The sequence below is a fragment of the Bufo gargarizans genome, chromosome 1 (assembly GCF_014858855.1).
Source record: "Bufo gargarizans isolate SCDJY-AF-19 chromosome 1, ASM1485885v1, whole genome shotgun sequence".
Lineage (NCBI taxonomy): Eukaryota > Metazoa > Chordata > Amphibia > Anura > Bufonidae > Bufo > Bufo gargarizans.
The window spans coordinates 543,457,659-543,470,355 of NC_058080.1; the positions used below are offsets into that span (position 1 = coordinate 543,457,659).

The following is a 12,697-nucleotide window of genomic DNA, read 5'->3' on the forward strand; positions in this document are numbered from 1 at the left end:
CCATATTGCTCCAGATCCCTGCACGGCCGCCGCTGCCTCTCCCCATCGCTCAGATCAAAACATCTGGCGACAGGGGGGGAGCAGCCAATAGCAGGCCGCGATGGAGACGAGCCCACATGAGGGATATTTTAGATATCTGATAACGCCTTTAATCTAAACTTTCAAGTATTCCTACTTTAAAGGGAACCTGTCACCTCCAAAAGTGATAGAAAAACGGCCAGCATTACCTTATAGCAGCCCCCAGTATGTAACTGATCATGTGTGTGAGCCAGAAATTCGTTAATCCATACTTTTTTGTAATCACCCTGAGCGCTCTGTCTGCAGTCAGGCTTGAAGTCAAGGGGGCAGCGGCCTCCTTGCTTCAAGCCAAGCAATGCCCGCCTTTTCCCCACCCCCTCCTGACTATGATTTACATATTAACTATTCCTTGGGATTGTGCCAGTCTGGCGCCCGTGCCGCTTGTGACTGCACAATCCCATCTCGGGCTCCCAGTAGTCAGCCGGGCATAATGTTGTAACTGCGCATGCGCCGGCCGGCTCGATTCAGCGCGCGTCGGCAATAATCAGCGTGCTCGCGTCGGGGAGTTATATTCACAGTGCGAGCGTGATCACTGGCTTGCCTGTGAATATAACTTGCGGGCACGAGTGTGCATGCTGATTATTGCTGGCGTGCGCACCGAATCGAGTCGGCCGGCGGACGCGCAGTTACAACATTATGCCCGGCTGACTGGGGGAGCCCGAGATGGGATCATGCAGTCACAAGCGGCGCACCGTGCAGGCGCCAGGCTGGCACGATCCCAAGGAATAGTGAATATGTAAATCATAGTCAGGAGGGGGCGGGAAAAGGCGAACATTGCTTGCCTTAAAGCAAGGAGGCCGCTGCCCCTTTGACTTCAAGCCTGACTGCAAACAGAGCGCTCAGGGAGACTAAAAAACCCTTTTTCTCAAGTAAGGATTGATGAATTTCTGGCTCACACACATGATCAGTTACAGACTGGGGGCTGCTATAAGGTAATCCTGGCAGTTTTATATAACTTTTGGAGGGGACAGGTTCCCTTTAAACAAACATTTAACCTCATAAAATGCTATGCCGACACATCCTTGGAGGACAAAAAAAGAAAACATGTTTTGCATTAAAGTAAGACTGCATTTTTAAAATATAAATAATTAAATGTATAATATATTAATTTACTTGCTGCTAGCCGTGTAGTCATAGGCTCCATTCTGAGGTGGGGTCTCTGCAGGTTTGGCTTTAAAGTAATTTGTGAAGCCACTGAAGATGCTTTTTATGCTATTGATATGCCGTTGACTGGTCTTCATATCTTGTTCCATTTTGTCCACCATTTTTTCTGTGCGTTTCAAAGCTTCTCCTTGCCGCACTAGCTCCTGTGCAGAAAGAAAACAGATAGAGGGTAAGATTGTCCAGTTTCCCTGGGCGGACACGGGTACTGCTTGACTCACCCTGGTGCCTCTGTCCTGCGGCAGATTCCCACTGGCCCTCCTTTACTCTGGAGTAGAAGGCCGCACCACCAGAGTCCTGTGTCCTCTGTTGCAGGCCAAAGCCTGCACTTGTCTCCTAGGTCTCCTCCCAGGGCACTCATGTTCTCCTCGGCTCTTATGGGGCCAGAACACATGCATCCTAAACTGAATTTTTCCCTGGGAAGAGGTGCTTGAGCAATAGGTTTACTAGCTTGCTAGATCCTGCCAAGGTGCACTAAAATCTGCTTGTCTGCCTGTGTACCAACTTCTGCCTGATTCCCAGATTCTGATTCTCACTGTGCTGCCTGCCCTGACCTTCGGACTGTTCCGCGGATTTGCAGAAACTCTGCCTCCCCTGACACAGGCACACTACAACTCCATTCACACCTGGACCTCTGTTCTCATTATTGGTGAGGGTCCCAGAAGTCAGACCCCCAGCAATCATACATGTTATGCTATTTCTCTATTATTTCTACTAGAAGCTTATGAATGAGTTGCCGGCTGTCTGTTATAAAGGTCCAGCTGGGTGTTACTGGTCTTGGATGTGTCCCTGCACAGTCTGACACTATCCAATGAGTGCCGTCAGTGACAGACTGTGCAGGGACACCCCCACCCAAACTGGTGACACCCTCACTGCAGACTGTTGGCAATGCACTCATTACTGAAAGTACTAATAATCAGAAGAAAGGCAGGAAGAAGAAGTCTTTTCCTTTTCCTAAGAATGTGTTTTAATGCTGCAGTCAGCGAATAGCAAACACACACAACAAACAGGAAACCGTCTGCCGTGACAGTAACCGGATAAATAGTAGATTCAAATGTGAATAACACCAACGGTTTTCAGAGGAATTGTCACCTACAGATTTGAGATCCCAGAGATTTTCTGACTTTTACTTTTAAATTAACGCCATAAATTAAAGGAACAGATTGAGCATCAATCTGGGAACATGAGCTGGGCTTGTAACCATGAGGCACACGTCTGTTGGTTGGCATGAAGGACCTCCAAAGTACTGCCAAGATGACAACCAACGACTGCCTTCCATCTGCATCCCTTACACTAGTTTGTGTCACAGAAAAAGGGACCAACAACTGGCAGAAAGTGTTCTGAAGTGAATCATGGGTGTATGGACCCGTCACCTCTCCCTACAGAGAAACTGCTTTCATTGCCCCTGTAATAACCAATCTGGAGCATCTGGTCTTATCACTATGTTGTGTCATTCCTCTGCTATTCCTGCTTTATGAATGAATTGTCAGCAGTCTGTAATAAAGGTCCATCTGGTCAGGACTGACTGGATAGTGTCAGACTGTGCAGGGACACCCCCCCCCCCCAGCTGGTAACACCCAGAAGGACCTTTGTAATAAAGTGCTGGCAATTCATTCATAAACTATAGCAGGAATAATAGAGGAATGGTGCAACTTACAGCCATATGAGTAGATGCTCCAGAATTGTTATTACATGGGGAATGCATGTAGTTACTAAAACAGACAAGTCAGGAGCGGTGATCGGTCCTCTGTGGACAGTAAATCTAGACTACAATATGGCTGTGCTGGCGGTAGGGATTTAGCTCCTCACATACTGTAGAAGGGCAAGAGACTCAATATCACTGACATTTTTAACATAATAGGGCAATTTTCACTAATACATTTATTTGACAATAAAAATTTGAAATACAGTTAGTAATGGGCCAGATCTTTAAAGGGGGTGTCCAGCTTCTAGCACACTTGTATCTATGTCCTGGACAGCGCTGTACATAAAATAGAAGTAAAAAAAGAGGTACTGGCTTGTTCCCTTCCAGCGCCGAGGGCTCAGTCCACAGCGTGTAAACTTTGGAACAGGGTCATGTGCACCACTGTTGCCAATCAATGGCCTTAGTATTGACGTGTCCAGTACACACTAGAGATGCACTGCAGTAAGACGGCCGGTACACACTAGAGATGCACTGCAGTATGACGGCCGGTACACACCAGAGATGCACTGCAGTATGACGGCCGGTACACACCAGAAATGCACTGCAGTATGGCGGCCGGTACACACCAGAGATGCACTGCAGTATGACGGCCGGTACACACCAGAGATGCACTGCAGTAAGACGGCCGGTACACACCAGAGATGCACTGCAGTAAGACGGCCGGTACACACCAGAGATGCACTGCAGTAAGACGGCCGGTACACACCGGAGATGCACTGCAGTATGACGGCCGGTACACACCAGAGATGCACTGCAGTAAGACGGCCGGTACATACCAGAGATGCACTGCAGTATGACGGCCGGTACACACCAGAGATGCACTGCAGTATGACGGCCGGTACACACTGGAGATGCACTGCAGTATGACGGCCGGTACACACTGGAGATGCACTGCAGTATGACGCCCTGTACACACTAGGGATGCACTGCAGTATGACGGCCGGTACACACTGGAGATGCACTGCAGTATGACGGCCGGTACACACTGGAGATGCACTGCAGTATGACGGCCAGTACACACTGGAGATGCACTGCAGTATGACGGCCGGTACATACTGGAGATGCACTGCAGTATGACAGCCGGTACACACTAGAGATGCACTGCAGTATGACGCCCTGTACACACTAGGGATGCACTGCAGTATGACGGCCGGTACACACTGGAGATGCACTGCAGTATGACGGCCGGTACATACTGGAGATGCACTGCAGTATGACGGCCGGTACACACTAGAGATGCACTGCAGTATGACGGCCGGTACACACCAGAGATGCACTGCAGTATGACGCCCTGTACACACTAGGGATGCACTGCAGTATGACAGCCGGTACACACTAGAGATGCACTGCAGTATGACGGCCGGTACACACTAGAGATGCACTGCAGTATAAATCACCTAGTGACCTAGTGTATAAAAGAAAAAACATTCTATATACTTTATAGATATAATGATGCCGTCTCTAATCACTATTTTTCAGATCTTCCCCAGCTAGTGTTCTGGTCTGCTGCATAATTCACACTTCAGTGCCTCTGTATCTTAGGCTACTTTCACACTTGCGTTTGGAGCGGATCCGTCTGGTATTTGTACAGACGGATCCGCTCCTATAATGCAGACGATGGTATCCGTTCAGACGGAACCGTCTGCATTATATTTTACTAAAAAAGTCTAAGTACAATTTGTATTCAGACGAATCCGTCCAGACTTTACATTGAAAGTCAATGGGGGGCGGATCCGTTTGAAAAATGCACCATATTGTGTCACCTTCGAACGGATCCGCCCCCATTGACTTCGGGTGTCCGCCTGCTGAGCGGAGGACACACGGTGCCAGACAGATGCATTATGAGCGGATCCGCATCCACTCAGAATGCATTAGGGCTGGACGGATCAGTTCGGGGCTGCTTGTGAGAGCCTTCAAACGGAACTCACAAGCGGAGCCCCGAACGCTAGTGTGAAAGTAGCCTTAAGTTAAAAGAAGATTGGATTACACTTACCGGTAATCAGTTTTCTTTGAGCCTATGACAGCACCCCTGGAGAGACCGCCTCCACCTCCTCAGGGCAGGAAACAGGAACCAGAACCGCCTTTTAAAAGGAGGGATCATCCCCTCTATCTCCAGTCCTTTTCTCAAGAACTAAGAAACAGAACATCTTAACAACCTAACAATATATCCATTCCATATGTGGAATTATATACATAACAAAAAAGTGTGAAACAACTGAAAATATGTCATATTCTAGGTTCCTCAAAGTAGCCACCTTTTGCTTTGATTACTGCTTTGCACACTCTTGGCATTCTCTTGATGAGCTTCAAGAGGTAGTCACCTGAAATGGTTTTGACTTCACAGGTGTGCCCTGACAGGTTTAATAAGTGGGATTTTTTGCCTTATAAATGGGGTTGGGACCATCAGTTGTGTTGTGGAGAAGTCAGGTGGATACACAGCTGATAGTCCTACTGAATAGACTGTTATAATTTGTATTATGGCAAGAAAAAAGCAGCTAAGTAAAGAAAAACGAGTGGCCATCATTACTTTAAGAAATAAAGGTCTGGGTTTTAGTTGGGCAGGGAGGGTTGGTTTCCTGTTTATGATTTATTGGATGGGAAAGGTGGTTCTGTACCAGATATACTTTGTAACTAGATTACATGATTTTATGTGCTTCTTGTACCATGGTTTATGTTACTTGTGATACTTATGTAAGTAACTATCTGCCCGATCGTGTAATGCTATGGTATTTTTGTCATCAACTGTTGCATGTATGCTGTACAGAAGGTCTTCCTTTTGCTTTTTTTGTGATTTTCAGAAAAATCAAATAAAAATTATCTGATTTAAAAAAGAAATGAAGGTCAGTCAGTCCAAAAAATTGACAAGCGCTACAAAGAAGCTGGCTCACATGCGGACCGCCCCAGGAAAGGAAGACCAAGAGTCACCTCTGCTGCGGAGGATAAGTTCATCCGAGTCACCAGCCTCAGAAATCGCAGGTTAACAGCAGCTCAGATTAGAGACCAGGTCAATGCCACACGGAGTTCTAGCAGCAGACACATCTCTAGAACAACTGTTAAGAGAAGACTGTGTGAATCAGGCCTTCATGGTAGAATATCTGCTAGGAAACCACTGCTAAGGACAGGCAACAAGCAGAAGAGACTTGTTTGGGCTAAAGAACACAAGGAATGGACATTAGACCAGTGGAAATCTGTGCTTTGGTCTGATGAGTCCAAATTTGAGATCTTTGGTTCCAACCACCGTGTCTTTGTGCGATGCAGAAAAGGTGAACGGATGGACCTGGTTCCCACCGTGAAGCATGGAGGAGGAGGTGTGATGGTGTGGGGGTGCTTTGCTGATGACACTGTTGGGGATTTATTCAAAATTGAAGGCATACTGAACCAGCATGGCTACCACAGCATCTTGCAGCGGCATGCTATTCCATCCGGTTTGCGTTTAGTTGGACCATCATTTATTTTTCAACAGGACAATGACCTCAAACACACCTCCAGGCTGTGTAAGGGCTATTTGACCATGAAGGAGAGTGATGGGGTGCTGCGCCAGATGACCTAGCCTCTACAGTCACCGGACCTGAACCCAATCGAGATGGTTTGGGGTGAGCTGGACCGCAGAGTGAAGGCAAAAGGACCAACAAGTGCTAAGCATCTCTGGGAACTCCTTCAAGACTGTTGGAAGACCATTCCAGGTGACTACCTCTTGAAGCTCATCATTAGAATGCCAAGAGTGTGCAAAGCAGTAATCAAAGCAAAAGGTGGCTACTTTGAAGAACCTAGAATATGACATATTTCCAGTTGTTTCACACTTTTTTGTTATGTATATAATTCCACATGGGTTAATTCATAGTTTTGATGCCTTCAGTGTGAATCTACAATTTTCATAGTCATGAAAATAAAGAAAACTCTTTGAATGAGAAGGTGTGTCCAAACTTTTGGTCTGTACTGTCAAATATATATATATCTACAGTGGATATAAAAAGTTTACACACCCCTGTTAAAATGTCAGGTTTCTGTGATGTAAAAAAAAAACAAACGAGACAAAGATAAATCATTCCAGAACCTTTTCCACCTCTTAAAGTGCTTCTGTCACCCCACTAAACTTATTTTTATTTTATTTTTTTGGGGTACTTCTAATCCCTATACTGAGATATATCTATACATTATGTTATTAATCATTTTCGTTCAGTAGATAATGCAAAAAACATACTTTTATAATATGCAAATTACCTGTCTACCAGCAAGTAGGGCGGCTACTTGCTGGTAGCAGCCGCAAAAAACCGCCCCCTCCTCCTGTTGATTGACCGGGCCAGCAGCGATCTCCTCCTCCGGCCAGCCCTGTCTGCATTTCAAAAATCGCGCGCCTGTCTTGATTCGGCGCAGGCTCTCAGAGAAGGAGGCTCGCCTCCTCAGCACTCCCTCAGTGCGCCTGCGCCGATGACGCCACCGAAAGAGAAGATGTCATCGGAATTATAAGTACCCCCAAAAAAAAAAGAAGAGTTTAGTGGGGTGACAGAAGCCCTTTAATGTGACCTATAAACTGTACAACTCAATTGAAAAACAAACTGAAATCTTTTAGGTAGAGGGAATAAAAAATATAAAAATAAAATAATATGGTTGCATAAGTGTACACACTCTTAAACTAATACTTTGTTGAAGCATCTTTTGATTTTATTACAGCCCTCAGTCTTTTTGGGTATGAGTCTGTCAGCATGGCACATTTTGACTTGGCAAGATTTGCCCACTCTTCTTTGCAAAAACACTCCAAATCTGTCAGATTGGGAGGGCATCTCCTGTGCACAGCCCTCTTCAGATCACCCCACAGATTTTCAATCGGATTCAGGTCTGGGCTCCGGCTGGGCCATTCCAAAACTTTAATCTTCTTCTGGTGAAGCCATTCCTTTGTTGATTTGGATGTATGCTTTGGGTCATTGTCATGCTGAAAGATGAAGTTCCTCTTCAGGTTCAGCTTTCTAGCAGAAGCCTGAAGGTTTTGTGTCAATATAGACTGGTATTTGAAACTGTTCATAATTCCCTCTAGCTTAACTAAGGCCCCAGTTCCAGCTCAAGAAAAACAGTCCCAAAGCATGATGCTGCCACCACCATGCTTCACTGTGGGTATGGTATTCTTTTGGTGATGTGCAGTGTTGTGTTTGCGCCAAACATATCTTTTGGAATTATGGCCAAAAAGTTCAACCTTGGTTTCATCAGACCATAACACCTTTTCCCACGTTCTTTTGGGAGACTTCAGATGTGTTTTTGGCTTGGATGTTTTTATTCGTAAAGAAAAGGCTTTCGTCTTGCCACTCTACCCCATAGCCCAGACATATGAAGAATACGTGAGATTGTTGTCACATGTACCGCACAGGCAGTACTTGCCAAATATTTCTGCAGCTCCTTTAATGTTTCTGTAGGACTCTTGGTTGCCTCCCAGACCAGTTTTCTTCTCGTCTTTTCATCAATTTTGGAGGGAACGTCCAGTTCTTGGTAATGTCACTGTTGTGCCATATTTTCTCCACTTGATGATGACTGTCTTCACTGTGTTTCATGGTATATCTAATGCCTTGGAAATTCTTTTGTACCCTTCTCCTGACTGATACCTTTTAACAATGAGATCCCTCTGATGCTTTGGAAGCTCTCTGTGGACCATGGCTTTTGCTGTGGGATGCGACTAAGAAAACATTTCAGGAAAGACCAACTAGAGCAGCTGAACTTTATTTGCGGTTAATCAGAGGCACTTTAAATGATGGCAGGTGTATGCTGACTCCTATTTAACATGATTTTGAATGTTATTGCCTAATTCTGAACACAGCTACATCCCCAGTTATAAGTGCACACTTATGCAACCACGTTTTTTTTGTTTTCTTCCCTTCACCTAAAATATTTCAGTTTGTTTTTCAATTGAGTTGTACAGTTTATAGGTCACATTAAAGGTGGAAAAAGTTCTGAAATGATTTATCTTTGTCTGATTTTTTTACATCACAGAAACCTGACATTTTAACAGGGGTGTGTAGACTTTCTATATCCACTGTATATTACGATTATGTTAGTAATAGAGTATTCTATTGATTATTTTTACGATTAATCGAGTACTCCAATAAGAAAAACCTTCTTAAAATAACTTATTTCTTTATAAAAACAATATTTTTATTTCTTACAGTGGTATAGTACATAATTGCACACACAAGGCTTCTTTCACTGCTGCAATATACATTCAGTCAGAAGAACAGCCAGAATGTACCATATCGGGTATAGCTGGATTATCTGCCAGCTGCTGCAGCGATTGACTAATGGCGTCCGGCCTTGTTACAGCAATCAAGCTGGGTTTTGGCCAGAAAAAAAAAAAAAGAAAAAAAAAAAAAAAGCTTTGGACGATAGCCAGCATGTATGCCGACACAAGGCCAGATGGCTTTGGACCACATTATAGTCAATGAGAGCATATAGCTGGTTGTATCCAGCAGGCTATTCTTCTGCCAGAATGTGTATCTAAGGTTATGTTGTGAACTCCGGCAGTGTGTTCCGGTGGAGGAACATTGTGCCGGAGTTCACTGGCTGCATCTGTCATAGCTGGATGCCCATTGACTGTAATGGGGATCCGGACAAAAAATGCTGCACAGTGACACAGCATTTTGATAAGACCCCTCCCAAATCAGTCAGCCTTGCCCTCAAATCAGTCCCCCCATGCCGCAAGCCCGCATCAGACCCCCATGCCACCATGATCAGAACCCCAGGATGCCACCATCAGACCCTCCCTTACTGCAATCAGAGCCAGACCCCCATGCCATACATTGCCATGTCCCCCACTCCCATCAGATCAGACCTTCCATGGCATGTCCCCCAGTGCCCCCATGATGGCACTGCCATCAGCCCCTCCATGCCATCCAGATTGCCATGATGTCCCCCTTCGCCAGTGCCTCCATGCCATCCACCATGTCCCTTCATGCCAAATCACAGGTGCCCCCCGCCGCTAACTATATAATTACCTTTCCTTGCAGTGCAGAGTGCGCTGACACATGGAGTCTGCAGGAGACGCGTCTTTATCCCAGCATGCACTGGGAGGGACCTGACATCACACACAGCGTCAGCCAGCGCACTGACGATGTGTGCACCCAATGCCCTGGCCAGTGCAGCGCGGAGCCGTCGGGAGGCCACGGAGCTGTGAGTGAGAAGCTCCACTTCACTCACGCTTCGTGGTCACGTGATTTCAACAAATCCTCGATGCAGGGAGGCTGCTTCGTGGATTTTTTTGCCTCCATTACATTGATTAATCGTTTCAGCCCTAACTATATACCTCTATACAAATTTTATATAGGGATGGGAATTAACCGGGTGCTGTCATAGGCTCAAAGAAAACCGATTATCGCTAAGTGTAATCCAATCTTTCTTTTTCGCCTATGACAGCACCAGTGGCGTACATAGACAAGTAAGGGCCCCATAGCAAGGATCAAACCGGTATCCCCCCCAAGGACATAAGTGTTTCTGCCTAATCAATTTTCAATGATCCTTGGGCCATTTTTCCACTGTCTCATTTGCTAAAAGTTGTTCTTTTAGAACAGGGATGCCCAACTCCCCAACCTGCGGCACCCCAGCTGTTGCAAAACTACAACTCCCAACATGCCCCAATAGCTGTAGGCTGTCTGAGCATGCTGGGAGTTGTAGTTCTGGAACAGCTGGAGGGCTGCAGGTACAGCATCCCTGCTTTAGAGGGTAGAGTCACCTCCAATGGAAGAGGAGATGATCCCAACTAAGACTGGGCCCCATCTTGCCCTGGGCCCCATAGCAGTCGCATAGTTTGCCGCTATGGTAGTTACGCCCCTGGACTAGCACCCCTGGAGAATAGGCAAGAATTTGTCTATGGTGGGACCATAGCCTCAATAACCAGGCACTCAGGTGCATATTTTTCACCTCTGGGTGAAAAACTGGAGCTTGGGACAGAAGCTCCTGAGAGTCTTGAAGCACCCATTTTTGCAGAGCCAGGAATATCACACCCTTCTCGGCCAAATGGGAGCTATAATTATTACCGTATAAATAATATATATATATACACACACACACACACACACACACACACACAGAAGAACCCTGCTTCGGGTATATTTCATTTAATGTTTTGGAGTGTCATTAAAAGATATTGACAGTATCCCCCATAAGGGTGACCTCTATAGCACCCGCCCCCTCAACAGTGAACTCTACAGCCCCCCACCCCTTAACATTGTCCCCCTCACAGTGCCCTGCCTCCTTAAAATGGGACCTCCACAGCAGCCCACCCCCTTAACTTTGACCTTCAAAGCAGCCTGCCCCTTTAACAGTAAATTCCACAGCACCCCACCCCCTTGACAGTGACCTCTACATCACCTCGCCCCCTTAACACTGACCTCTATAGCAGACCATCCCCTTAACTGTGACCTCCACCGTTCACTGCCCCCTTAACCACCTCAGCTCCCCTAGCTTAAACCCCCTTAATGACCAGGCCACTTTTTACAATTCTGCACTACACTACTTTCACTGTTTATTGCTCGGTCATGCAACTTACCACCCAAATGAATTTTACCTCCTTTTCTTCTCACTGATAGAGCTTTCATTTGGTGGTATTTCATTGCTGCTGACATTTTTACTTTTTTGACATTAATCGAAATTTACTTAAATTTTTGCAAAAAAATGACATTTTTCACAAAAAAAACTACATTTCTATATACATTTTTCTCAAAATGTATTGTTCTACATGTCTTTGATAAAAAAAATGCAATAAGTGTATATTTATTGGTTTGCGCAAAAGTAATAGCGTTTACAAACTATGGTACAAAAATGTGAATTTCCGCATTTTGAAGCAGCTCTGACTTTCTGAGCACCTGTCATGTTTCCTGAGGTTCTACAATGGCCAGTCAGTAGAAAACCCCCACAAATGACCCCATTTCGGAAAGTAGACACCCTAAGGTATTCGCTGATGGGCATAGTGAGTTCATAGAAGTTTTTATTTTTTGTCACAAGTTAGCGGAAAATGATGATTTACTTTTTTCTTTTTTTTTTCTTACAAAGTCTCATATTCCACTAACTTGCGACAAAAAATAAAAACTTACGTGAACTCACTATGCCCATCACGAAATACCTTGGGGTGTCTTCTTTCCAAAATGGGGTCACTTGTGGGGTATTTATACTGCCCTGGCATTTTAGGGGCCCTAATGCGTGAGAAGTAGTTTGAAATCCAAATGTGTAAAAAATGACCTGTGAAATCCTAAAGGTGCTCTTTAGAATTTGGGCCCCTTTGCCCACCTAGGCTGCAAAAAAGTGTCACACATGTGGTTTCGCCGTACTTGGGAGAAGAAGGGCAATGTGTTTTGTGGTGTATTTTTACATATACCCATGCTGGGTAAGAGAAATATCTCTCTAAAAGACAACTTTTCCCATTTTTTATACAAAGTTGTCATTTGACAGAGATATTTATCTCACCCAGCATGGGTATATGTAAAAAGACACCCCAAAACACATTGTCCTACTTCTCCCGAGTACGGCGAAACCACATGTGTGACACTTTTTTGCAGCCTAGGTGCGCAAAGGGGCCCAAATTCCTTTTAGGAGGGCATTTTTAGACATTTGGATTCCAGACTTCTTCTCACGCTTTAGGGCCCCTAAAATGCCAGGGCAGTAGTAATACCCCACATGTGACCCCATTTTGGAAAGAATACACCCCAAGGTATTCCGTGAGGGGCATGGCGAGTTTATAGAAGTTTGTTGTTTTTTTTTGGCACAAGTTAGCAGAAATTG

The 12,697-nt window shown here is 45.3% G+C and overlaps 1 protein-coding gene across 1 annotated transcript in view; it reads right to left on the reverse strand.

Annotated features, from left to right (window-relative positions):
- Positions 1-12,697, reverse strand: part of SNAP29 (synaptosome associated protein 29) — a 28,557-nt gene that overhangs the window by 10,301 nt on the left and 5,559 nt on the right. The window contains exon 3 of the mRNA XM_044275548.1: positions 1,192-1,385. Coding sequence (XP_044131483.1) covers positions 1,192-1,385 — 194 coding nt within the window. The remainder of the gene's footprint in view (positions 1-1,191; positions 1,386-12,697) is intronic.